Genomic DNA, 21,643 nt, shown 5'->3' with positions numbered 1-21,643 from the left:
CACTTACGCATTCATTGCAGGAATTAAAGCTATCTAACAAGTAGGAAAGCACAGAAAGAGCACATAATGGAATTAAATGGGTCCAGAACCGGGACCCACTTTAATGTGGTGTTTTGATGTTTCTCCTTCTATCCCATTTTCCACACTGGGATTAAACTTCTCGAGGATTGTCAGGACACTGAAGACTTTAGCCCCACAGAAATCTCATGCTATGCCCCACAGGACTTACATGGAACCATACTGACTATTTTTATTTATTTTTTAAATTAAAAAATTTTTTTAATGTTTATTTGTTTTTGAGACAGACCATCAGTGGGGAGAGGCAGAGAGAGAAGGAGACACAAAATCTGAAGCAGGCTCCAGGCTCTGAGCTGTCAGCACAGAGCCTGATGTGGGGCTTGAACTCACGAACCATGAGATCATGACCTGAGTCAAAGTCAGACGCTTAACCAACTGAGCCACCCAGGCGCCCCCATGTTGACAATATTTAAATGGTTGTTTTGAAATTATTTATCTTTCTGCCTCTCCCTTTATATTTTAAGAGAGGTGCTACTAATATTTCTACTATATTGCTTAAAAGTAATGGAATACTTTTGGTCAAAAAACCAAAAAATCAGCCTGGGCCTCCCTGTGCCTGCTGGTAGGACAAAACATCTCTTTTCTGGAACTCTGTATCCACTAGTACCGTAGTTTCCCTTTATATTCTTCAAATCATAAAGTACAAATCATCTCTTGATAAGACATGAAATAGCACAGTCACTCCAGACATCCCATTTGATTCTAAATTAAAACACACAGGCAGGTAAGGGACAGTCATGTTTGTTCTTTTTTAATTCTACTAACATAACGAGTACAGTCCTATTTACCTTTCTAATCTTTGAGAAAAGCATTAGCTCTAAGTTTAAATTTAGAGTGGTAACTTAAATCTCATTCCTTATGTTTGTTGCTCATATGTACCATGTGAACATAATTTTAACGACAGCAGACAGAAAAATCGGTCTAAAGAAAGGACAGAACAGCTCAGAGTTAAAAAAGCATTTAACTTTGGCTATGGACTTGCTTTCTGAGTCTCATTTGATTTATTTTCTGATCTAAAGAGATGTGGGGACTCAGAGCATCACAGATAGAATAGAACAAGCCCTTTACGAAGGCATGGTCGGCAAAGAGAGCTGGAAACTCTCTGGACTCCAGGTTCAGGTCATCCCAGATATGATAACCTCTCACTCACAGACCTCTCCATCCAGGCTTATTGGTCGCCAGACTGTGTACTGAAAACATTCAGAATAAGAAGGCAGCCATGGCAGAGTGTGCCCTATCAGTGGGCTTGGGCATCCACCAGCTGGTGCTATACCAGCGCTAAGTAAAGATGTGTGAGTCCTGAGGCCCTGGAGTCCAGGGCTCCTTCCCTGAGCAGGCGGAGGAACCAGTGAAAGACAAGTGGATCTTGACTCAGCAGCCCGGAGTCTGAGTTTCGGGAGCATCACTGCTCGGTAGCTATGTCTCCACTTGCAAAGCCCTTACTGACTGCTCGTGAATTAACTGATCTATAAAATAACAGCACTATCTATTCTGCCGTCTCAAAGCACTGTTTTATACTGAAAAAAGGAGGGGTCTATAATGCAGTGCTTGTAAATTACATAACTAATGCTGTAACTATTAGCAATTAAGAAGAAACTAGTATTTTCCAAAGGTAATTACCTGTTTGGTGCCTTAAAAAGTCTCAATGGTGTATTCGCAGAGATACTTGAATTCCAAGAATAAGTAAATTTCACTTATAGATCAATCAACAAAAATCAAGTCAGAGCAGGAGACAAAAAAAAAAAACCCTCTTAATATAACTGAAAACTGTCTAAATTCAAAGCCACTTCCTTGCTATTCCCATTAGCACGGAACAGAACAAAAACAAACAGTAACAATAACATAACTTTGCTTGTTGGGAGTTTCGGCAAACGAGTAATTCAAGAGTGGTCCTTTTTGTAGAGAGCAGAAGGCTTACGTTAAGAACTGATGGGAAGACGTGGAACTGTTGCAATGGGACTATGTGTACAGGGTAGTGCATACACTTCCGTTCTCTGAAAATGGGTAGGGTATGGTATAAACGAGGCCGTCTCCCGAGAGCTCAGTGGCCCGATGAGCCTGGACGGTGGTGGCAGGGCTCTGGCTCGCAGGCCTGGGGTGTGAGGACACTACTCACCAGCCTTACAACCCTGAGGAGACTTCGTAACGTCCCAATGCCGTGGCCGTGGAGGGGCAGTGATCACAGGAGATGGTGTAAAACTTTAGTGACGTCTAAGTTACTTTCTGGTGTAACAGCCAGTAAGGAGGAAGGAGGGCGAGAGGTGACCAGGCCACTCACTAGTGCATGTACTCATCTACTGCACGGAGTGAAGTCATGTCTCTTGAACAACATTATTTTTATGGGAATATTATAAAAGGAGATTCTGAGGCAAAGGAAAGTGAAATTCAGAGCGAGGGCCTTCCCACTCCGCATCCTGACATCCAAGGACTCAAGAGTATGCTTAAATGTATGAATTCGTCCTGCAGGTGTGTGGGGATGTGTGGGGATGTGTGGTTCCACAATCAGGCGGCTCCGGAGGTCAGCAGTTTCTAGTCCTTTCCATAGCATTTCATGCTTTTCTTCCTATCACCTACTTTGTTTTCAGCTGACAACTTTTACCAGCTCAGTGTCCCTCTCCCCTTTCTAACTAGCTGCTTTTACTGGAAATCAGATCATCAAACTTGTAAAACCGAATTAGAAATAAATAGATTTCGAGAAAAGATCTCTCCAAGGAGTATTTGGACTTAAGGATCCTTATTTTGGCTACCTTTAGATTTTTTTTTTTTTTGCCTATTTCCTGATTCTTCTCTATAATAGATGAAGTTACTATAAAGCATTTATACAGATAGTCCAGCACTTACACAGCCTGTAATTATACAGTTTGTAAAAGGAGCACACAAAATGAAAGGGTTATAACCTTATGCAATGTTACTTTGAATGTTAAATTGGCCCCTGATGTATTTATCAGCTTTTAGAGTCTTGAAGTAGAATTTCTCAAAAGAATCATTTATTTCAATGGAGTATTTTAGTATTATCATGTGGCCAAAAAACTCCTGTGAGTAAAGCAAGAAAAACACATTCAATGTTTCATAAGGACACGTCTGCTCGGTCTCCACCAGCAGAGAGTCTAATTCATGAAGTGAGGGATGAGGCTCAAGCACTTGAGGTTTTTCAAAAACGGTCCTAAGAGACTCTGAAACCACAACACAGTTGATAAATTTCTTAAAAGTCATAAAGTAGAACAATTAAGTTATATTTAAAACACGGAGGATAAGCTTTACATGCAAAGAAATAATCTTGGACCTTCTACCAACAAAAGGTCTGCCACTAACTGGGCGTGTGAACAGGAGAGTAACTTCTACGGCATCCAATGACTAGAGGGGGAAAACAATTTTTGTCGATCCCAAATTTGGAAGTCGGGTCTGAGTTCCAACAGCAGTTTTGCTACCAAACAGATACAAATTCTTAGCAAGTGACACTTCTCTCGGCTTGACTTTTTCTTCTGTAAAAAAACTGGAGTTTTAATCATTTCGCTAGGATGGCCAGATCAAAAAGAGAATCTGAGAACAAATGTTGGTGAGGATGTGGAGCCGTCGGTACCTGAGACACTGAGAGTGAATGCAAACAGGCGCTTTGGGAAACGGGCTGGTGGTCCTTGAACGATGGCCACACATGGAATTACCACAGGGTCCAGCTGCTTCCTCCCTAGGTAAGGACCCGAGAGAACTGAAAACCGACATGCTCACAAACACTCATTCATGAATGTTCATAGCAGCATTATCGAGAATCTCCAAAGAGCAGAAACAACTCAAGCCCATCACCTGATTAATGGACAAACAAAATGTGGCAGTCGGCCCAATGGAAGATTACTTGGCAATAAAGAAGGATATCCTGACTCGTTCTACAACTTGAACATTGAAAACATGAGGCTAATTGAAAAAGCCAGTCACAAAGGACCATGTGTTGGATGACTCTATCTACATGAAATGCCCAGAATATGCAAATCTAAAGATACAAAATGTAGACTGGCAGGTGCCTGGGGCTGGGAGGGATGGGTATTGGGAGTGACAGTTGAGCTGCGCAGGATTTCTTTTTTGGATTATGGAAATGTTTTAAAAATTGTGGTGATGGATATGCAATTCTATTAATATATTAAAGGCCACTGAACTGTACAGTTTCAATGGGTGGACTGTGTGATATGCAAATCATATCTAAAAAGCAATAAAAAAATCTAGATTTTAATACTAGCTACAGAAGATGATCTTCAAAAAATTTTTTATGGGTTTTATTTATTTTTGAGAGACAGACAGAGACATGAGCAGGGGAAGGTCAGAGAGAGAGATACAGAATCCAAACCAGGCTTCAGGCTCTGAGCTGTCAGCACAGAGCCCGACACAGGGCTCAAAACCACGAACCATGTGGTCATGACATGAGCTGAAGCCGGACGCTCAACCAACTGAGCCACCCAGGTGCCCCAGAAGATGATCTTTAAATAAAGGCACGTGAGCTCTTGGTGCATTATAACTATTGAACATACTGATTTTTCTTCGTTGTTCTATTACTAATAGCGTCTTCAGGCCCCAATGAGACACTTGAATGGAAAATCTAGCTAACCTGGGAGCCCACCTGCTCCAGCCCTCCATCTTCAAACTGGAAGCTTTAATCTTTAGATGATACAATCTATAAAATGAAGGAGTGGATCTCCATCGTTTTCTCAAAATCCTTCCATGCTACTTTGTCTGTAAATCATGAGAAATCCACATTTTACTTAAAAAAAAAGTAAACATGTACTGTTGTTTACTAACAAGCCTTACCAAACCTAGGCATTACTGGGGCGCCTGGGTGGCTCCGTCGGTTAAGCGTCTGGCTTCGGCTCAGGTCATGGTCTTGCGGTTCATGGGTTTGAGCCCTGCGTCGGGCTCTGTGCTGACAGCTAGCTCGGAGCCTGGAGCCTGTTTCAAATTCTGTATCTCCTTCTTTCTCTGACCCTCCCCTGCTTGCGCTGTTTCTGTCTCTCAAAAATAAATTAAGAAAAAAATTAAAACCTAGGCATTACTGTTAACTCAAGTTACAAGCGGTTTTAAGCAAACCTCAGATGGAGCGAGAAGGTTCGCCTACCAAGTGGGAGTCATGATGATAAAAGCCCCAAGCTGCCCGTTCTGTTGGGCTTACATCTTGACCTAAACCACAAAATCTTCAAAAAAAAAGGCCTGCGTTCTCTGCTGGGCTCGGTCCCTGAAGACTTCGGGATTCCTTTAAAGGCAGCATAGCAACCAGTTTCTGCAGATGTCTGTGATGGCAAGAGGCAGGGTGCTCACCTCCAGATGTCACTTCCCTTGGAGAACAAGGAGGACTTGATGACCTCCGGGGCCATCCAAGCGTAGGTGCCGGCGGCGCTCATTCTGGTAGTCCTATGCCATTCTCTCGCTAACCCAAAATCGGTAATCTTCAATGTTTTATTGCAGATGTCATCATGCTCTATCTTCTCAAGCAGCAAAACTTAAAAAGAAAAAGAAGAATCAAAAGATTCAAAGGTGGAATATTTTCATGTTCTTCTAATTTTCTGATCCCCAATGTTTCTTTGGTATTTAAGAGGCAACCTTCACTGCAGGCGGAAAAGAAATGAGAATGGGCTTGTATTTTACATCTGACCTTACTTCCATCACCTATGTCATAACCTTTACTGGGTCATTAGGGCCTACAGGAACCAGCTGTTTGTTTGTGTTTTAATCCACAGGCACAAGACGGGTCAGCACTCCGTATGAATGTTTCCTTTTATGAGAAAGTAAATGATTTCTAGAGGCAAGAAACATTTACTGAGGTACTGCAGATAGGATCAGAAGTCTGTTAGAGTTTCCCCAGTAAGGACAGAATATACTGTTTTCTTCCTAGGAGTTCGGTCCTGATCTATCTACATGCAGAGCTTCTGCTGCTGAATGTATTCAAGAACACAGCAGACAGATGACGTATCTCCACAAATCATTACTATCCAACAGTATCTTATAGTAAATTTGCAAAATGTGTACAGGTTTTTAACTCCTAAAGATACTTGATGAGTTATGATTGCTTTGAAGCTCACAATAGAACAAAAAGTAAAAGCTTTAGATAAACATCATGCAGACGCTGCTTTTCCTAGCCCCCAGCCTGAGACAATGTAACAGAACATACAGGGCAATTTCCAGGAGCTGAGCTCTGGCCAAGTCAGCCCCTGAGCTCCCGTGTAACAGTAGCCAAAACAAACATGCTTCTCAGTCTCTCCTCACCTGCACCCTGCCCTTTCAAGCACCTGGGGTTCTTCTCACTCCCGCTGCTTGATTTCCCTCTGCCCATGACCATGCAGAAGCGTTCCTGAGGTTTTCCACGTGGCTCTAACGAAGCTACCTACCTGGGCTCCTCCTTCCCATCTGCTACACAGGGAAGGCTTTAAACCTATTTTTGCTAACTTCTTTCACTCCTTCCTTAGAACCATGCATTCTGCCGCATAGCTCTACTGGTCTTTTCCCACCGCACCCCCCCCACCTTCTCTACTTCTCCTGCCACAGGAATTACAATCCTAATTGGCCCGAATAACACATCCACCAGAAGATTCCTCTTCCTCAGGTGTCACAGCATTCCTTTATTTTTAAGCCTTGCACACACAAACTCCCCGTAAAGGTAACAACGTGGAGGACTCTTGAAACCATCACGTTAAGGGAAAGAAGGCGGACGTGAAAGGTTACACACTGTGATTCCCTACGTATTCTGGAAATGGGACAGAAATCAGTGTCTGCTGGAGGCTGCTGGCATGGGCTTCCCTGCAAAGCTCCCCAAGAGAACTTTCTGGGGCCATGCAAGTTCTCTGCCTTGGTGGTGGGGGTGGTAGCTGTTAAAAGATTATATACATTCATCAAAACTCATCAAACTGAACTCCTTCACAGGGTGAATTTTACTGTATGTGAATTAAAGGGTAGTAAACCTGCATTAAAAAAAAAAAGCAGAAACTCCCATGGTTCCCCACGACTCAGAGATCATGTCCACAGGCCAAAACGTGGGTCACCATGGCCTCTACCTGTGCATAGCAACCTGCCTTTCAGATGACATCATCTTCCTCCGTATGTGTCTCCTCCACTTAAACGCCTCATCCGGCCCGGTGTCCTCCTGGGGAAACCTTCCAAATACCTCTAAGCAAAGGAAATTACCCCCACGCCCTTACTCACACAAACCTCGTGTTTCTATTACAGCCCTTTTAAAACATAGGGCTTAGAAGTATTTGTCTTCCCCTCTGACTTCTTCACTAGACTCCGCTCGGTGAGAGTGAGTGTGAGTTAGAGAGTGGAAGAAAGAGAGAGTGAGAGAGAAAGTTGGTAGGGAGAAGAGGAAGGTGGGGAAAAACAGGCTCAATTCACATTCATACTCATGTGATCAACTCTGTGTCTCCCTCTTACTCAAGGCAGGTGCCTAATGCTTCCCAATGAACCAAACAGACACCTTGTTACAGTTGCCCTTTGCACACGCCACTCCCACCTAACGGAGTCGCTAGCCAGGGCTGAGTTTTCCTATACACCTTGTACCCATCCATTATTTCATTCAAGCCTCACAAAAATCCCAAGAGATGAGCCTTCACTCTCAGAGGATGAGGAATACTGGAAAAAAGCACCAGAACGAACCCATGTAAACAGCAATCTGAATTTCAGAGTCAATAGGGCCTGTGGGGGGATCGTTACTCAGGCTTCGACTTGAAAACTAAAATGAAAATAAGGCTATTTCATCCTTTTTTTCTTTTTTTTTTTTTAAAAAGAACATTTGTGTAACATTGTTGCAACCATGGGCTAACTCTTAGAGGGATTAAAAAAAAAACCACTGAGGACCAATGGGAGGTCTTTGAGAATCATCTATCCAGACAAAATTGGGAGAACAGCATTAAGACGTTCTTCTTTTTCAGTTTGTAGAACATGATCATGAGGAGGCCCATTTTCCCGGACAGTTCTAAGAACAATGAACATTTACCGGGTTACCTTCCATTTGTCAGAGGCATCGATGGGCATTTTCATCATAAAATCCACACCACAGGGCAACAGATTTATAGGATTTATTATCTGTACTTTATAGATAAGGAGGCGGAGACCCAAGTGTTGGGTAATCTGTCATGTGGTGAAGGAGCAGTAGCTGTAGCACTCTGACTCGGAGAAATACACTCCTAACTACGGTCTACACAGCCCAGATGACAGCTTTCATCATATTTTCACAAGAGCTTCCTTTATCCTTGAGAAATCTCTCTCCATTCAGGTGACAATTCTTTTCTTTCTGATTTCCTATCATTGGCTAATTATCAACCCATCTCAGTGGAGGCAGCCTGACGTGGTGAGGAAGAGCGTGCACTCTAGGGCCAGATCTGCTTTGGATTCTGTGCTTCTGTCCCTTTGCCCGTTATGGGAAATGGGACAGTGGGTACCTCATAAGCAAGCAATGAAAATCAAATACTTAGAGAGCTGGAGAATAGCATTCTGTAAAGATCACACACCACACACACACACACACACACACACACACACATGCCTTTTATCAATGGGTTTGAAAGTGTGTTTAGTCAGTTGTTCAAAATCATCTTCGTGGACATCAGGGAACCGTGAATCTTTCTCAAGACTTGAAATTTCACTTTGCAGTGGATTCGCATTTCATCTGCATATCATCAAATGTTTACAAAATTAAACTGTCCCAAAAGTCAAAGAGTTCATGCAACTAGAGAGAGTCAACACTAATTTATTTTTTTAAGTGTTTTTATTTTTGATAGAGAGGAGGGGAAAGAGAGAGCGAGCGAGCGAGTGAGCAGGAGGGGGAAGGGATGGGGGGGCATAGGATCCCAAGTGGGTTCCTCACTGACAGCAAAGAGTCCGATGTGGACTCTCAACAGGGCTCCAACTCACAAACCATGAGATCATGACCTGAGCCAAAGATGGACACTCAACTGACTGAGCCCCCCAGGTGTCCCCAACACTAGATTTAAATGTGAAGAGGTATCTGAGTGGGGGACTTTCATAAGCTGTCAATACTGAACAAATATTGCTGTGGAAAAGCATTTCTTTACCCAACTGACCTATGAGATTTAGAGAGCAACGACCCCCTGTTCTATTTTCGTATCAACTACATAGATGATGGACCAGCTTTCAGGTGGTTTATATGCCTGCCCATGGTTATATACATAGGTGGTAAGTAGCAAGACCAAACTTCCACCATTTTCCCTACTTTAAAATTCAGTGGTGTACTATACAGTGAAGGATGGAGAGGGTAGGGGAGAGACTCACCTCTGTTTAGAATAGCCTCTTACTCCATCCATCTACACTGTACCTATTCTCAAGGTCCAGCTTCCTGAGGAAAACCTTCTAGAGCATCCTACAAAATAATGAGCACTTCATCTTTCCCAGTCCTTCATTATCCACATATTATGTTGTTCTGTCCATTATCTTTTCACCTAAGACTTATGGCCCTAACTTATGTATGAAGCTACTTAATCCTAGGAACTGAATTTTACAGATTTCCCATGCATCCCCCCAATATCACCTAAGTAAGTACCCTCTACTCATCGAACTAGTTGATCTAATAATAATTATCACCAGCTCTAATATTAAGACTACTGCCTACCATTTATGGAACTTCTATGTATAGTAGTTTTCACACGTTTAATATCTCCATTCATCTCCACACTATTCTATGCAGTGGGAATCATAATCCCTAGTGGACAAGTCTAGAAATGTGATCCAAGAGCATATGCGTCTACAACACAGAGCCAGATTCTGGGTTCTGTCTGTGGGCCACGTCCCCAGTCTTCGGCGGTGCAGAGAGAGTTGCTGGCTGTAGGAAGGGGGCAGAACCACCGGAGAGTTCATTCTGGAGACTGCTTAAGAGATTGGTTTTTGAATTTTCCTTCCTTCCACATCAGCTTAGGGTATATTTCCTTCTCAGTCTTTATTCCTTACGAATGTCAAGAAAAATAAATTTCTAATCACTTTAAAATACTTAAACCACAGAAACAAACCAAAAACCAAGTTAATCAGCTACTTCATCAGCAGGATTACATTTGTCCACTATAATACTACTAATTTCACTTTTAAACAATGGTTATTCTTACCACCAAAAGACCCCAAATCAATGATCAAAATGGCTTGCAGTTCTATAAAACACTGTCTTCTGACATATTTTCACACGTGTCTTCACTTTTACAAACATCCACATGGGAAGGCACAAGGGGGCACTGATGAAAATGGGCATAATGATGATTGTACCTCCCCAGACCCCAGGAAGACCTGGCAACCCTTGGGAAGCAACTGAAGGCTAAGAATTCTTGAGAATAACTGAAAACAGAACAGTGAGAACTAAAAACAAAATGAATAGGGGCGCTTGGGTGGCTCAGTCAGTTAAGCGGCTGACTTCAGCTCAGGACATGATCGCGTGGTTCATGGGTTCGAGCCCTGTGTTGGGCTCTGTGCTCACAGCTTGGAGACTGGGGCCTGCCTCGGATTCTGTCTGTCTGTCTCTCTCTCTCCCTCTCTCTCTCTGTCCCTCACACTATGTCTTTCTCTCTCTCTCTCTCTCAAAATAAATAAAACGTTAAAAAATGAAATATTTAAAACTGGTTACCTTCTAAATAAATGTCAGGGCAGAAAGTGCTCTGGGCAGTCTTCCTAGTGCCGGTTTGAGAGCGTTTCCCCCCAGGCCCAGTCCAAAGTCTCCAAGGAGATAAATGCCTCCACACTTTGAACAGAAAACAGGTTAAAATAACATTCTGAATGTCAAATGTCTAGAGTTGCATGAAAGGACCATTGTTTTGGATTTTATTTCAGAGATGTTCAGAAGAATTCCTGAAATTCCTTATCTTTTGGGCAAAGTGACCGAAACCAAAAATAGCCAGTGTCCCGACAGGTAGACTCAGGCACCTGGCCAGGTTTCAGCCTGAGGCCTCAAGGTCGGTGGCCAGCTTCCGCTTCCTGCCATTGCCTGGGAAGGCTGGAGCGCACCGGCTGGCCACCAGGAGGGAGAATGCACACACCAGGCAAACACAATTTTTTGGCCCCAGAAACGGTAAATTCTTGTTAGTAACCTAGCGAGGAGTGTTTGAGCCTCCTTTTGTGAGACTTGAGTGAAGATTTTTGACCCTTGTTAGCCCTGTTCTTGAACAATCAGCCTTTACAACCTTGTACTTAGTCTACTTATTCAACCATGAGGCACTTGATTTTTCCGGCTCCTTTGAAGTTTCACATTGCCATGTTCAGAGTTATTGCATACAATGTATGTTTTTTAACAGCAATTACACTGTATCCATTCTCTTTTCTCAACATTTACAGGATTGCTGTGTTCAAATTCCATTTGAGCCAAATGGGGTAGTTTCAATTAATCGTTAACTAGAAATACAGAATCAAAACAAAAGTCCTAAGAAGGAAAGCAGGTTGAGAGAGGCAAAATGTGAAAGAATATAGTATTAATAAACATTACTTCTCTCTGCCTAAGGAAGGGGACCCTGAGAATTTCAAGTCCAAAAACAACCGTCTATAGGGATTAAGTGAAGACTTCCTAAGCTTACCAAGTAGCACTACGTTTGCACACGTTTCTTTCCATCTCTTCCCCCACTGGTGCCAGGTCACCTCCCCCAATACACATACCCCTCAGTCACTCATATCTGTGGAAGAAAATCTAAAATTTCCCCCTGGCCTTCAAGCCCCCTCTGGGCTTTCCAGTTCCTCTGAAACCTCCCAAATGAACCCTGCATCCCAACAACTCTGGGCACTACTGGCCATCCTGGCACCTCAGTACAGAGCGCCCTCCCCTCCTCCCCTCCCTCCATAAAACAACATGGGGCGGGCACCCCACTTTTGGCATAAGCATCAGGGCACCAGCGCTGCCTTCCACTGGGAGATCACTTCCAAGTCTATAACCCTTTTGGAATCTCCAATTCCCCTTCTCTAAAAAAAAAAAAAAAAAAAAAAAAAAAGAACAACTTTCTCAGTCTCCTCCTGCTCCGACACTACAGGAGTCAGTAAACAACATCACCCTTCGGGCACCTTCCTTCAAGACCTCAGCTAGAAGTTTCTACTTTCCAGTGCTGCTCCCATGACCCTTAAATAATGTCCCTCTCCTCTCTCTGATGATGTTATAAGCTACTGGAGGGTAGAATTTGCACCTGGTTCACCTCATTTATTTATTCACCTATGCTACATAGCAAACTGGCAATTTTATATGCTCGGTAGATATTTGTTCAATGAATGGGAACATAAATAGTGTGAGGGGGGGAAAATGAGTGTGAGGAAGGTGAATTATTAGAAGCTTTTCCATGTGAGGTCAGTGGCTACTGTGGAAAACCAAGTGAACCTCCACGATCCCAAAACAGTATCAGGGAACCAAGACTGTTGTTCAGAGAATCATTACAGGGCGGTTATTCCGAATTCCTCTCTGTCCGCAGCATTGGACACAGTGGATCGTCCTCTCCTGAAGCATGGTCTTCGCTGGGCTCCGGGGCATCCCCCGCTCCCCGGGGCTCCCCTCCTTTGCCAGCGGCTCCTTTTTCTGTTTCTTCCTTTTCTCCCTGATCTCTAGTTATTGCAGACCTCCAGGACGAGGATCCTGGGTCTCTGGCCCTTCTATCTACTCACACCCCAGATAATATCAGCCTGCCTGGGGGCTTTAAATACCATCTCTATGCCAAGGACTCCCAAATGTTTACCTCTGCCCTGGTTTCCCTCCCATCTGTTTGCAAAGCTGCAGCCAGTGAGATCCTGTTACAAAGCAAGTCAGACCCCAGTTCTCAGTTCAAAACTCTCCAGTGACATAGTGAAGTCAAAGGTCTTTTAAGACCTACAAGCCCCAGTCTCCAACCCCTCACATCCTACCATTCTGCTCCGGTCCTCTCCTGCTACACTGGCCTCCTGCTTCAGGGATTTTGCAGGCTCTGTTCCCTCTGTGAGTTTTCTTTTCCAGATGGCCTGTTTGGGTTTTCCTGATGCCCCCACCTTTGTTGGAAGGCCTTCCTTATCCATCCAACCTAAAACTTCAACTGCTCACCTCAACAGGTTCGCCCTCTTCAAACTAAGGTTTGCCACTCTCCCACATGCTACATCTTTCATGATGTATTGTTTAACACCTGTGTTGCTTACTGGGTTGGACGGTCCAGGAGCGGAGGAATGCGTTCCTGCTTTGCTCTCTACCGAACACCGAGAGTCTCTGGGAGAGCTCCTCCTGGCACAGAGCACACAATCAATAAATAACTGTTGCATAAATGAATGCATTAGCTTACCAAATGCAAGAAGATGGACTTCTCTAAAGAAAATGCAGACGTGGCCAGCTAAAATAGAGTTTCACATTGCTCTTGCGCCCAACCCAAACGTCACCGTACAAACCTTTCCCTGGACACGTACAATAGTTCAGTTTTAATGAGAAAACTTCTTACATTCCATTGTGTGTGAAAATCTAGTTCAATATTTGCGTCATGTTAGTCTTTTCACGAGGTAGGTGACAAAGCAAACGGAGGGCAGAATTCTTCCACTAGATGCTACGCTAACGTGTTAGTGAGCGGAAAGTCGCGTATCGGATACTATTGGATTCAACATTTGCAGAAAAGCAGAAACTAAATACAGTCCTTCAAATCATCTATGCCAGTAATAACTCAAACATTCCTATGTGCAATCAAGGCTCCCCCAGATGGCATGTGATTTGGTCTTTTTCCAAGAGCCCGGAGCACTGTCTGGTAAGGAAACCTGGGGTTGAAACTGTTACAATAGCAACAAGAGTTCTTCATGCCTCCTCCCTGACCCTGAACGTATCAGCCCAAGTTACAAGTGGAGCTGCCACAGCACGCGGGCGGAAGCACCTGTCAGAGGACAAGGCTCCAGACAGTGTCCTCAGACTGCGGACTCGTCCCAATCAAGTAACAGCCAAATCAAAAAACCACTTCCCCCAACCAAATGAAGAAATATATGATTACACCGTACTATAGACTGCAGAATGACTAACAATGATGTTAAGGTTGTAGAAAACTTTTAGGTATCAAGGAGTTCACATGGAAAAACTTTAGGAAATATTTAAAGCACCCAAAGTATTTCTAGGTAACATATAAAAATGAGCATCCTCACCAGCTTATGCTTAGATTGTGTCTTACAGTTTATTAAACACTTCGATATATACCAGAGGCAGCAAACTACCCGCCATGGGCCAAGTCCAGCCCAATGTCTACTTTGTAAATAAAGTTTTATTGGAACACAGCCTCACTCATTTGTTTACATATTATCTATGGATGCTTTCGGCTTCAAGAGCAGAGTTGACCAACTGGAACAGAGAACTTAAATATTTACTACCTGGAGCGTCACAGGAAAAGTGTGCCCACGCCAGGGGTGCATTATCTTCCTTTCTCCTCACATCATCCTATCCAGAAAGTCAGTGCCCATGAGCCCTCAGCTGGTGAATTGTGGAGTCAGGGTACAAACCTCAGATACCACAGTGACATTATTTGTCACTCAATGTCAAAGGGACAAATGCTTAGAGATATTCCTTTCCCCAAAGACACAAGCCCAGAACAATCTACCCCATACTCTCATTCTGGTGTCTTCTCTGACCAACCATCCCATTTCATCAGACAGTGAACTGGTTCAGAGATGCCGTCTGTATTCATGGAAGAATTTATAGATCAACCCAGAAAACCGTAAGAAGGAACCCACAACCTGGCCCTTTGAACAATTTCCAAACCTTGCTCTGCATTTAAATCATCCGGAAGCTTTTTTAAAAAACATATTGTTGCATCAAAAGCCCAGACGGATTAATGAATGGAGAGAGTTAACTTTGTGTCAAAGCAAGTTAGTAAAACATGAACGGTGGGACAGTGTCTAAGTGCTCAGTTAGAAGTTTCTTCAGTTGTAAATTTCAAGAGTTTTGAAATAAAATGGTAGGAAGAAAATCACTGCTTGTTCCCAACACTGGTTGGCTAAATCAGAACATCGAAAAATGAGACAAGGGATTTTACTTCTTAAAAGCTCACCAGGACCTTCTGACACTGTACTCGGTATATGGACAGCAGCTCCAGAGTGCATCCTTCACCAGCAGAACTCATCATCTGGCTTAGGGGACTTCAAAGTATGGTCCAGGGACCCCTGGCCCTTGCTAAGGTGGCAACAGATTAAGTGCAGAAGCAGATATGAACATCCATTTGTCTCCTTGTAAGTCTGCCATCAAAGTGAGCTTCAAAAGCATAAAGTGATGCCACTCTCCTTTCTCAATTTGTCTTGGAAAATAAGGGTTGTTTCTTTTCTTTTTCCCTCCATTAAACATGCTATGTTAATGTGCAATGGGTCTGCTATTGTTCAATTATTAAATATTTTTAAGTTTATCATGTCAGATTTCTAACTTGGTAAATATCAGTAGCTATAACACCCACGTAAACAACAGCCCTTTGGGGTCCTGATAATAAATATGTGAGAAATGCTCATCCAGGGACTAGATGGAGAAGACAAATACTCAGGTTCTGGGATTAGAGGCTCTGGATGCAAGTCTGACAAACCAAGAGACCTTGATAAAGGCAAGTAAACCCTGGCTTCAGTTTCTTCATCTGTAAAATGGGGACAGGCAGAAGGCTGCTGTGAGGCACCAATGAGGATCAAGTGTGGGCTGTACCCAGGACTCTGGAAGCATGAGATGTGTGTGAGCCGTTGTCCTGTGATGGCCATTGCTTAGTTAAAGCACTTAAGATGAAGCAGCGTTTGAGAGAGACGGATTTTTAAAAATAACCAAATTCACACTGATTGGAGGTCAACTGTACAGATCTATTTCCGGCTCCCAGACAAAACCAGCACAGTTCTGCCAGCCTGTCTAGGAACCCTTGCTCTGCCCCCTGACACTCCTAACCGAGGTGCTTCACCTGTTGGGAGCTCCTCAGGGCCTGGGAGGGTTTGGGGACAGTCACTCTGATACCTGGAATAAAAATCACCAGCCTGGCATGGTAAATCTGGTTACTATTTCCTAACTCTAGTGAATCAGAGAGAGAAAATGCTCTCAACCAACTCACCAAAGAAACAGTGATTATAAAAACTAGGCTCCGGTCATAAACGATAAACAATTTACATCAAACCAGTGTCTAAGTATTTTAATTTTTACTGCCCTACTGATAATCTAGGATAGGACAGTCATAAACCAAATTATCTCAGGCCTGAGTTTCTTTTTCCCATACAGATGTTAATCTTTCAGCAGACCAGACCACGTTCTTCCTTGAAACCTTTAATGGCTGGCTCTTGTTAGTCTATATACATTAGCGTGGCATTCTAGGCACTCGCTCACCGCTGCCCACATGCTAAATGCCTATTTCCTTTCCACAAAACCCCTCACTGCCCTTTTTCTAGCTGCACCTGACTACCCTTGGTTCCCTAAAAGTGCCCTATGCTTTCACGCCAGTTTTCCCCCCAAACACCTTTGATGGGTCAAAAAATCATCAAACAGATCCATCCCCCAGCCCCCACTCCCACCCAGGGACTCTGTCAGCACCTAAAAGAGGAATTCAGTAGACCGCATCAGAAATCAAGAACTTCAGGCTCAATGAGGTTATACCACTTGCCCAAGGTCACACAGCTCGTGTATGACAACACCGATAATCGACCCAGGTCTGACCCAGGTCTGATGGACCTGGAAGGCAATGCTCCCGCCAGCAGCGCCTCTGTCCTGGAGAAGTTTGTGTGCAAGCAGGGCTTTCAGACGCCTCTGAGATGCGCAGCGTGGTCTTCCCCTCTCTTCTTCCCTTCACTGTGCTCTGACCCAGTTGACAATGACTACACGCACGACCCAATCAGATGTGGCTCGTAGAGTCAGTCTGCATGACCCAAAATGGAATAAATGACCCCCCGCCACCCCTTACAAATAACTAGGATCAGATTAGCCCTTGCCACTTTTGGGGTATCTGTACTCAATTCCCTGCGCCCCTTGCAGTAGGGGGCATGAAGCTACATGTTTGGATTAGAAGAAAGATGAGAGAAGGAAGAAGATGCAAGTCTTTTAACTGCTAATAGCGTAATTAATAGCTCCTTCAAATTACTCTGATGATCTATTTAAGTACCTTATTTGGAGATTACAGTTCCTATAATTTTCTCAAATGGTTCCTTTATTTACACTGTACTAATGAGAAAAACTAAAAAAAAAAATAGATTCCTTTTGTAGTTTGTTTTAGTGAGAGCTCTAAATTGCATTTGATAATAAATGTAACTCTATTGATTGATTGTAAATGTAGATAATAATATATGTAATAATTATTCCCCAGAAGGCTAAAAAAAAAAGTCAGGATAAAAAGATGCTTAATCGCTGAAATGAAAAGTATACAAGTAAGTAGCTGCCAAAAATCTGTGGCTGTTTCTCATAGGATGTTTATTTTCTGTAAGAGCACCACCACCATCACAACGCAGTAAGCGGTATTCCAAAACAAGCAAACAAACAAAAATCATGCCACACAATCTTTTTTTCAAGCCCGAATCATGCCAGAATAAACAAAACACAGACTCAATTCTACTAATGCAAACCATCCTCAGTAACTCGCATATTGGACCAGCTGATCTTCATGCCCCCCTTGAAACTTCCTGGAAAACCACTTCCGCTGCCACCACCTTGGGTGACACCAATGCCCTCTTTGGCCGGAGCAACCTCCACAGCCTCCGGGTAGGCCAATTTCAAGTCCGTTCTCCACAACAGCCAGCGTCATCTGGTAAACACACAATCAGATCCCCCCACTCATCTGCACAGGCTGCATCCAGGCTCCAGACAGAGAGCGCTCACCCCCTGCCAGCACCCCCATGGGTCATGGCCACAAGCCCCACCATGCCTACCTCTGCCTCAGCCTCCCCGTCTTTCCTCCCCTCCCTGGGAAGTGTGGCTCATTTCTGCTTCATTCTCCCTTCGCCTGTCTCTTTGCTTGATTCATGCCTCCTCCTCACCCCTGTCTCTGTGTCACTCCGCAGAGCAGCCTCTCTCGACCACCCCTGTGTGACAAGCACCGTCATCCTCGGCCCCTCCCTGTCCGCAACCACCAGGCTTAACTGTCTTGACAGCACTCGCTCACTCACGTTTGCCACTGCACGGCAACCGTCTATCTTTCTTGTTAAACCACGTCCTACGCCACTGGGGATACTGTCATCTGGTTTGCCACTGCGTCCCTTGGGCCTAGTGGTGACTGGAGGTTGGGGGGGGAGGGCTCAAGGTTTATTGAATAACTACTCATGGTGATTTTTCTCTCTTCTCTGCATGGGTGGAAAACTGGCCATGTTCCTAGGACCCCCACGTTGCCTCACACTGCTCTCTAGTTGTGGCAGATAGACAGACTCAGCAAGGTATTTTCTACACACTTTGCATCCTGGGAGTGACAAGGCCTAGCATATCTTACCAACAAAAATGATGCTTAAAATGTGCTAATTTGGCTCAGCTTTCAATCTTTCACTGTTAGAAAAGGAACAAAGTAGTTTACTCCAACACAACACAGCTATTGTTTCTACATAAACACTGTCTCAAACATGATAAAACCTCAAAAGACCAATAAGAAAAGAGGAAAGAAAAAATACCAAGAGTCGTATCTTCCTATGACAAATCTAAACATTTGTTTTAAACAAGAATTTCAACTAACCTGGTTCCAGGTAGTTATACACTGGCTCTTTGTAGGCTCCAGAATGAAGATAAAATCGAATATTGATTTTTAAAAACCTTGTTTACATTATCATTAACTCACTACCACCATTAGCAAATAACCAATAAATTCAAACAAAACGCACTGTAATAGAATTTCTGCTGTTCTCAAACGTCTGAACAAGAAGTTATGGCTTCAGGGGCGCCTGGGAGGCTCAGTCAGTTAAGCCACTGACTCCTGGTTTTGACTCAGGTCCTTATCTCATGATCCATGAGTTCCAGCCCTGCACTGGGCTCCACACTGATAGTGCAGGGCCTGCTTAGGATTCTCTCTCTCTCTGTCCCTACCCTGCTTGTGCTCATGCTCGTGCGTGTGCTCTCTCCCAAAATAAATAAACTTAAAAAAAAAGAAGACGTTATGGCTTCCTAGATCACAAGAGAATTCCCAAAGTATCTACATTTAGTCACTGAATAAAGAAGACCAGAGAGTGAAGATAAGGCAATGTGCTAGGCACTGTGATTTGCACATTTCAGGACCTATTAAAAATATTCATGTTATAGTAATCGAGAAGCTATAGCAATGGTCCTACTAGAACAAGTAATTGGCTACGCTAGCAACCAAGCCAATTACATCTTTTCCAAAGTACAACAATTTAAAGCAAAGACAATCGTGCCTGACAATGAAAGAAATTAAAATGCTCCAGGAAGTTTGGCAGTTTATTCTGAGAGTGAAAATGCTTTCAAACACCAAGCGTATATGTGGAGTTTGCCGCATAGAACCACCCCCAAATGACATGTCTACCGCCCGCATAGGAGTCTATATGCCGCTGTTCAAGTCTCCTGCTGTCAACAAAAACCACTTAACCATGTGATTCTTCCAGGGTCATGCTATTTCTTTTTATTTTACTACTTAATAGTACTAGCTCTCTGAAATATTTTAATTCATATAAAAAGGTTTGTGATCGGAGCATGGATTATTCTCCCCATCTAGGCTTTGACAAACACAGGCAAACGTACTCTACCTTTGTGGACAAATTAACGAAGACCTCAAGCAATATCACCATCCAACAAGACAGACTAAGCATAACTCAAAATGATAGTTACAGGCCCTTCTACTTTTTGGTCTAAGGATCAACCTGACCCAGACTGTTTGTCTGTGTTGGTAATTGATGCCCTGTCACAGAGTAAGTCCGTAGAATGGCAGGTTCCACGTGGACCACAGACCTGCGGCAAAGGTCCAGGCAGAAAGAACAAGCAATGATCTTCTTTTTGCTCCCCTTAAAATACCTGGTTTTGCAGAAAATAACCAGCAGATAAGGGCCTGCAGGACATCACTGGGAAGAGAGCTTATGAAACCCGCAGACTGTGTACACAGGCCTCTTCAGTGGCAGCAGGTTACACACATCTTTCAACGAAAGCATATTACTGGAAATTAGCACCGACTGGTAGTGAACAACATCAGGTTTGAAGCATTTACAAAAATAAGTACACGGAAAACTGTGCTGTGTTTTTACTGTAACAGTCCGAAAGGAAATAATCCTAGAGTCCTCCATGTGACCTCTGTCCGAACTCAGAATACACACGACCGCTGCCATCTGTCTATGCCAGATCTTGTTTGAATTTGCTTCTGACACTTGAGTGGTTGCAAACTAGATTGTAAGACTAGTTACCCACACTTAAACAGTCTGACTCCTGTAATGAAGTCATTTTCAAGTAACTTTCAGTGCGGAAGAATTCTGAATAAGAAAAAGAATACACACACACATAAACCAAATAATGCATCATTGCTTCTTGTCATTCTCTTTTTCGGCAGACTTGGGGAAGGACAATGTTTCTGTTTGGGTTAGTGCCTGTCCCAGCAGGTTTAACCAGGTAGAAAGACGTGGCTGTTGGAGGCCAATGCCAGTTCTGGCCGCATCTTTAATCTTTCATGCAATTTCATGCCATCCTAGCAATATGAAGTGATCTTCAATGTTGAAGAACCAAGTTTAAGCAGAGATCCCATTCACTCTTTGTGAGGTGAAATTTCACAGGATTCGGGTTTAGCTCATTTGTTAGTTCTCTATTGACAGCTAGAAAAATCCACCTTGATTTAGAAACAAAGTGAAGGACACAGGCCAGGTCTTCAAGATTTCAAGTACGTGTGCAAGGACACGGGGGCTTTCTCGTAGCCTAGATTTTCATAATGGCACAAACTGGTGTTTATTTTCTGGAGACTTTGTCAACCCTCAAGCTGCCAAACCAAGGATAAAAATTCCACTTCATGTACTGAGATGTCTGAGTGAAAGTCTTGGGAAACTGTCAAAGGCCACGAGACCATATTTAAAGAGGTAAGCAGCGACCTCAATTCAGCACTTGTAAAGCTGAAGGAAAGTAGGAGTTCGATGAAGCCTAGGAGGGCCATGGGTTCCCCAGGTCAGGAGGCCCAGGTTTGCAGTTCCATAAAATGAGCCACTTACTGTACCTCAAGGCCAAACGGCACCGTGGGGTTCCCGGAGGATCCAGCTATTTAACAAGCATTTAGTCAGCAAAGACTGATCTGCCTTTTTTTTAAAAAGGTGCCCAAAAGCAACAAAGCAAAGTCAAGATGAGTGCGTCACCTGCCCCAAAGGAAGTAACCACTGTCTAGCGGGATCTCTGGGCCCTAGGAGGCCCGCTCGGGAGGTGCTGCTGGAGCAGGGAGGCTGACCTCCTTCCCCTTGGTTCCATGCCCTGGGCCCGCCGGGGGCTGACACCGCGGTGGGCTTCGCGCAGCAAGGCTGCGTTCCCCCCCCCCCCGCCCCCGACACGCCCCCGCCCCCGGCCCACTTACTGTTGCTGGACTTGAGGTCCCGGTGCAGGATGGACACGACGGCCTCCTCGTGCAGGTACAGCATGCCCCGCGCGATCTGCACGGCCCAGTTGACCAGCACGTGCGGGGGGATGCGGCGCGCGCGGCGCGCACCGGGCGCGCGCGGGTCCGGGGCGGCGTTGGCTGCG

At 44.0% G+C, this 21,643-nt stretch overlaps 1 protein-coding gene across 2 annotated transcripts in view; it reads right to left on the bottom strand.

The window, feature by feature from the left end:
- MAP3K21 (mitogen-activated protein kinase kinase kinase 21) overlaps positions 1 to 21,555 on the bottom strand; it is a 56,153-nt gene extending 34,598 nt beyond the window's left edge. For both annotated transcript variants that reach the window (XM_029914879.1, XM_029914883.1), the window contains exons 1-2: positions 21,477 to 21,555; positions 5,377 to 5,557 (exon numbers count right to left, since the gene is read on the bottom strand). In XM_029914879.1, coding sequence (XP_029770739.1) covers positions 5,377 to 5,557; positions 21,477 to 21,540 — 245 coding nt within the window. In that variant the 5' untranslated portion in view covers positions 21,541 to 21,555. The remainder of the gene's footprint in view (positions 1 to 5,376; positions 5,558 to 21,476) is intronic.
- Positions 21,556 to 21,643: the final 88 nt, after the last annotated feature.

Source organism: Suricata suricatta, chromosome 2, assembly GCF_006229205.1.
Source record: "Suricata suricatta isolate VVHF042 chromosome 2, meerkat_22Aug2017_6uvM2_HiC, whole genome shotgun sequence".
Classification (NCBI taxonomy): Eukaryota; Metazoa; Chordata; class Mammalia; order Carnivora; family Herpestidae; genus Suricata; species Suricata suricatta.
This window is presented reverse-complemented; position numbering and strand designations above follow the sequence as displayed.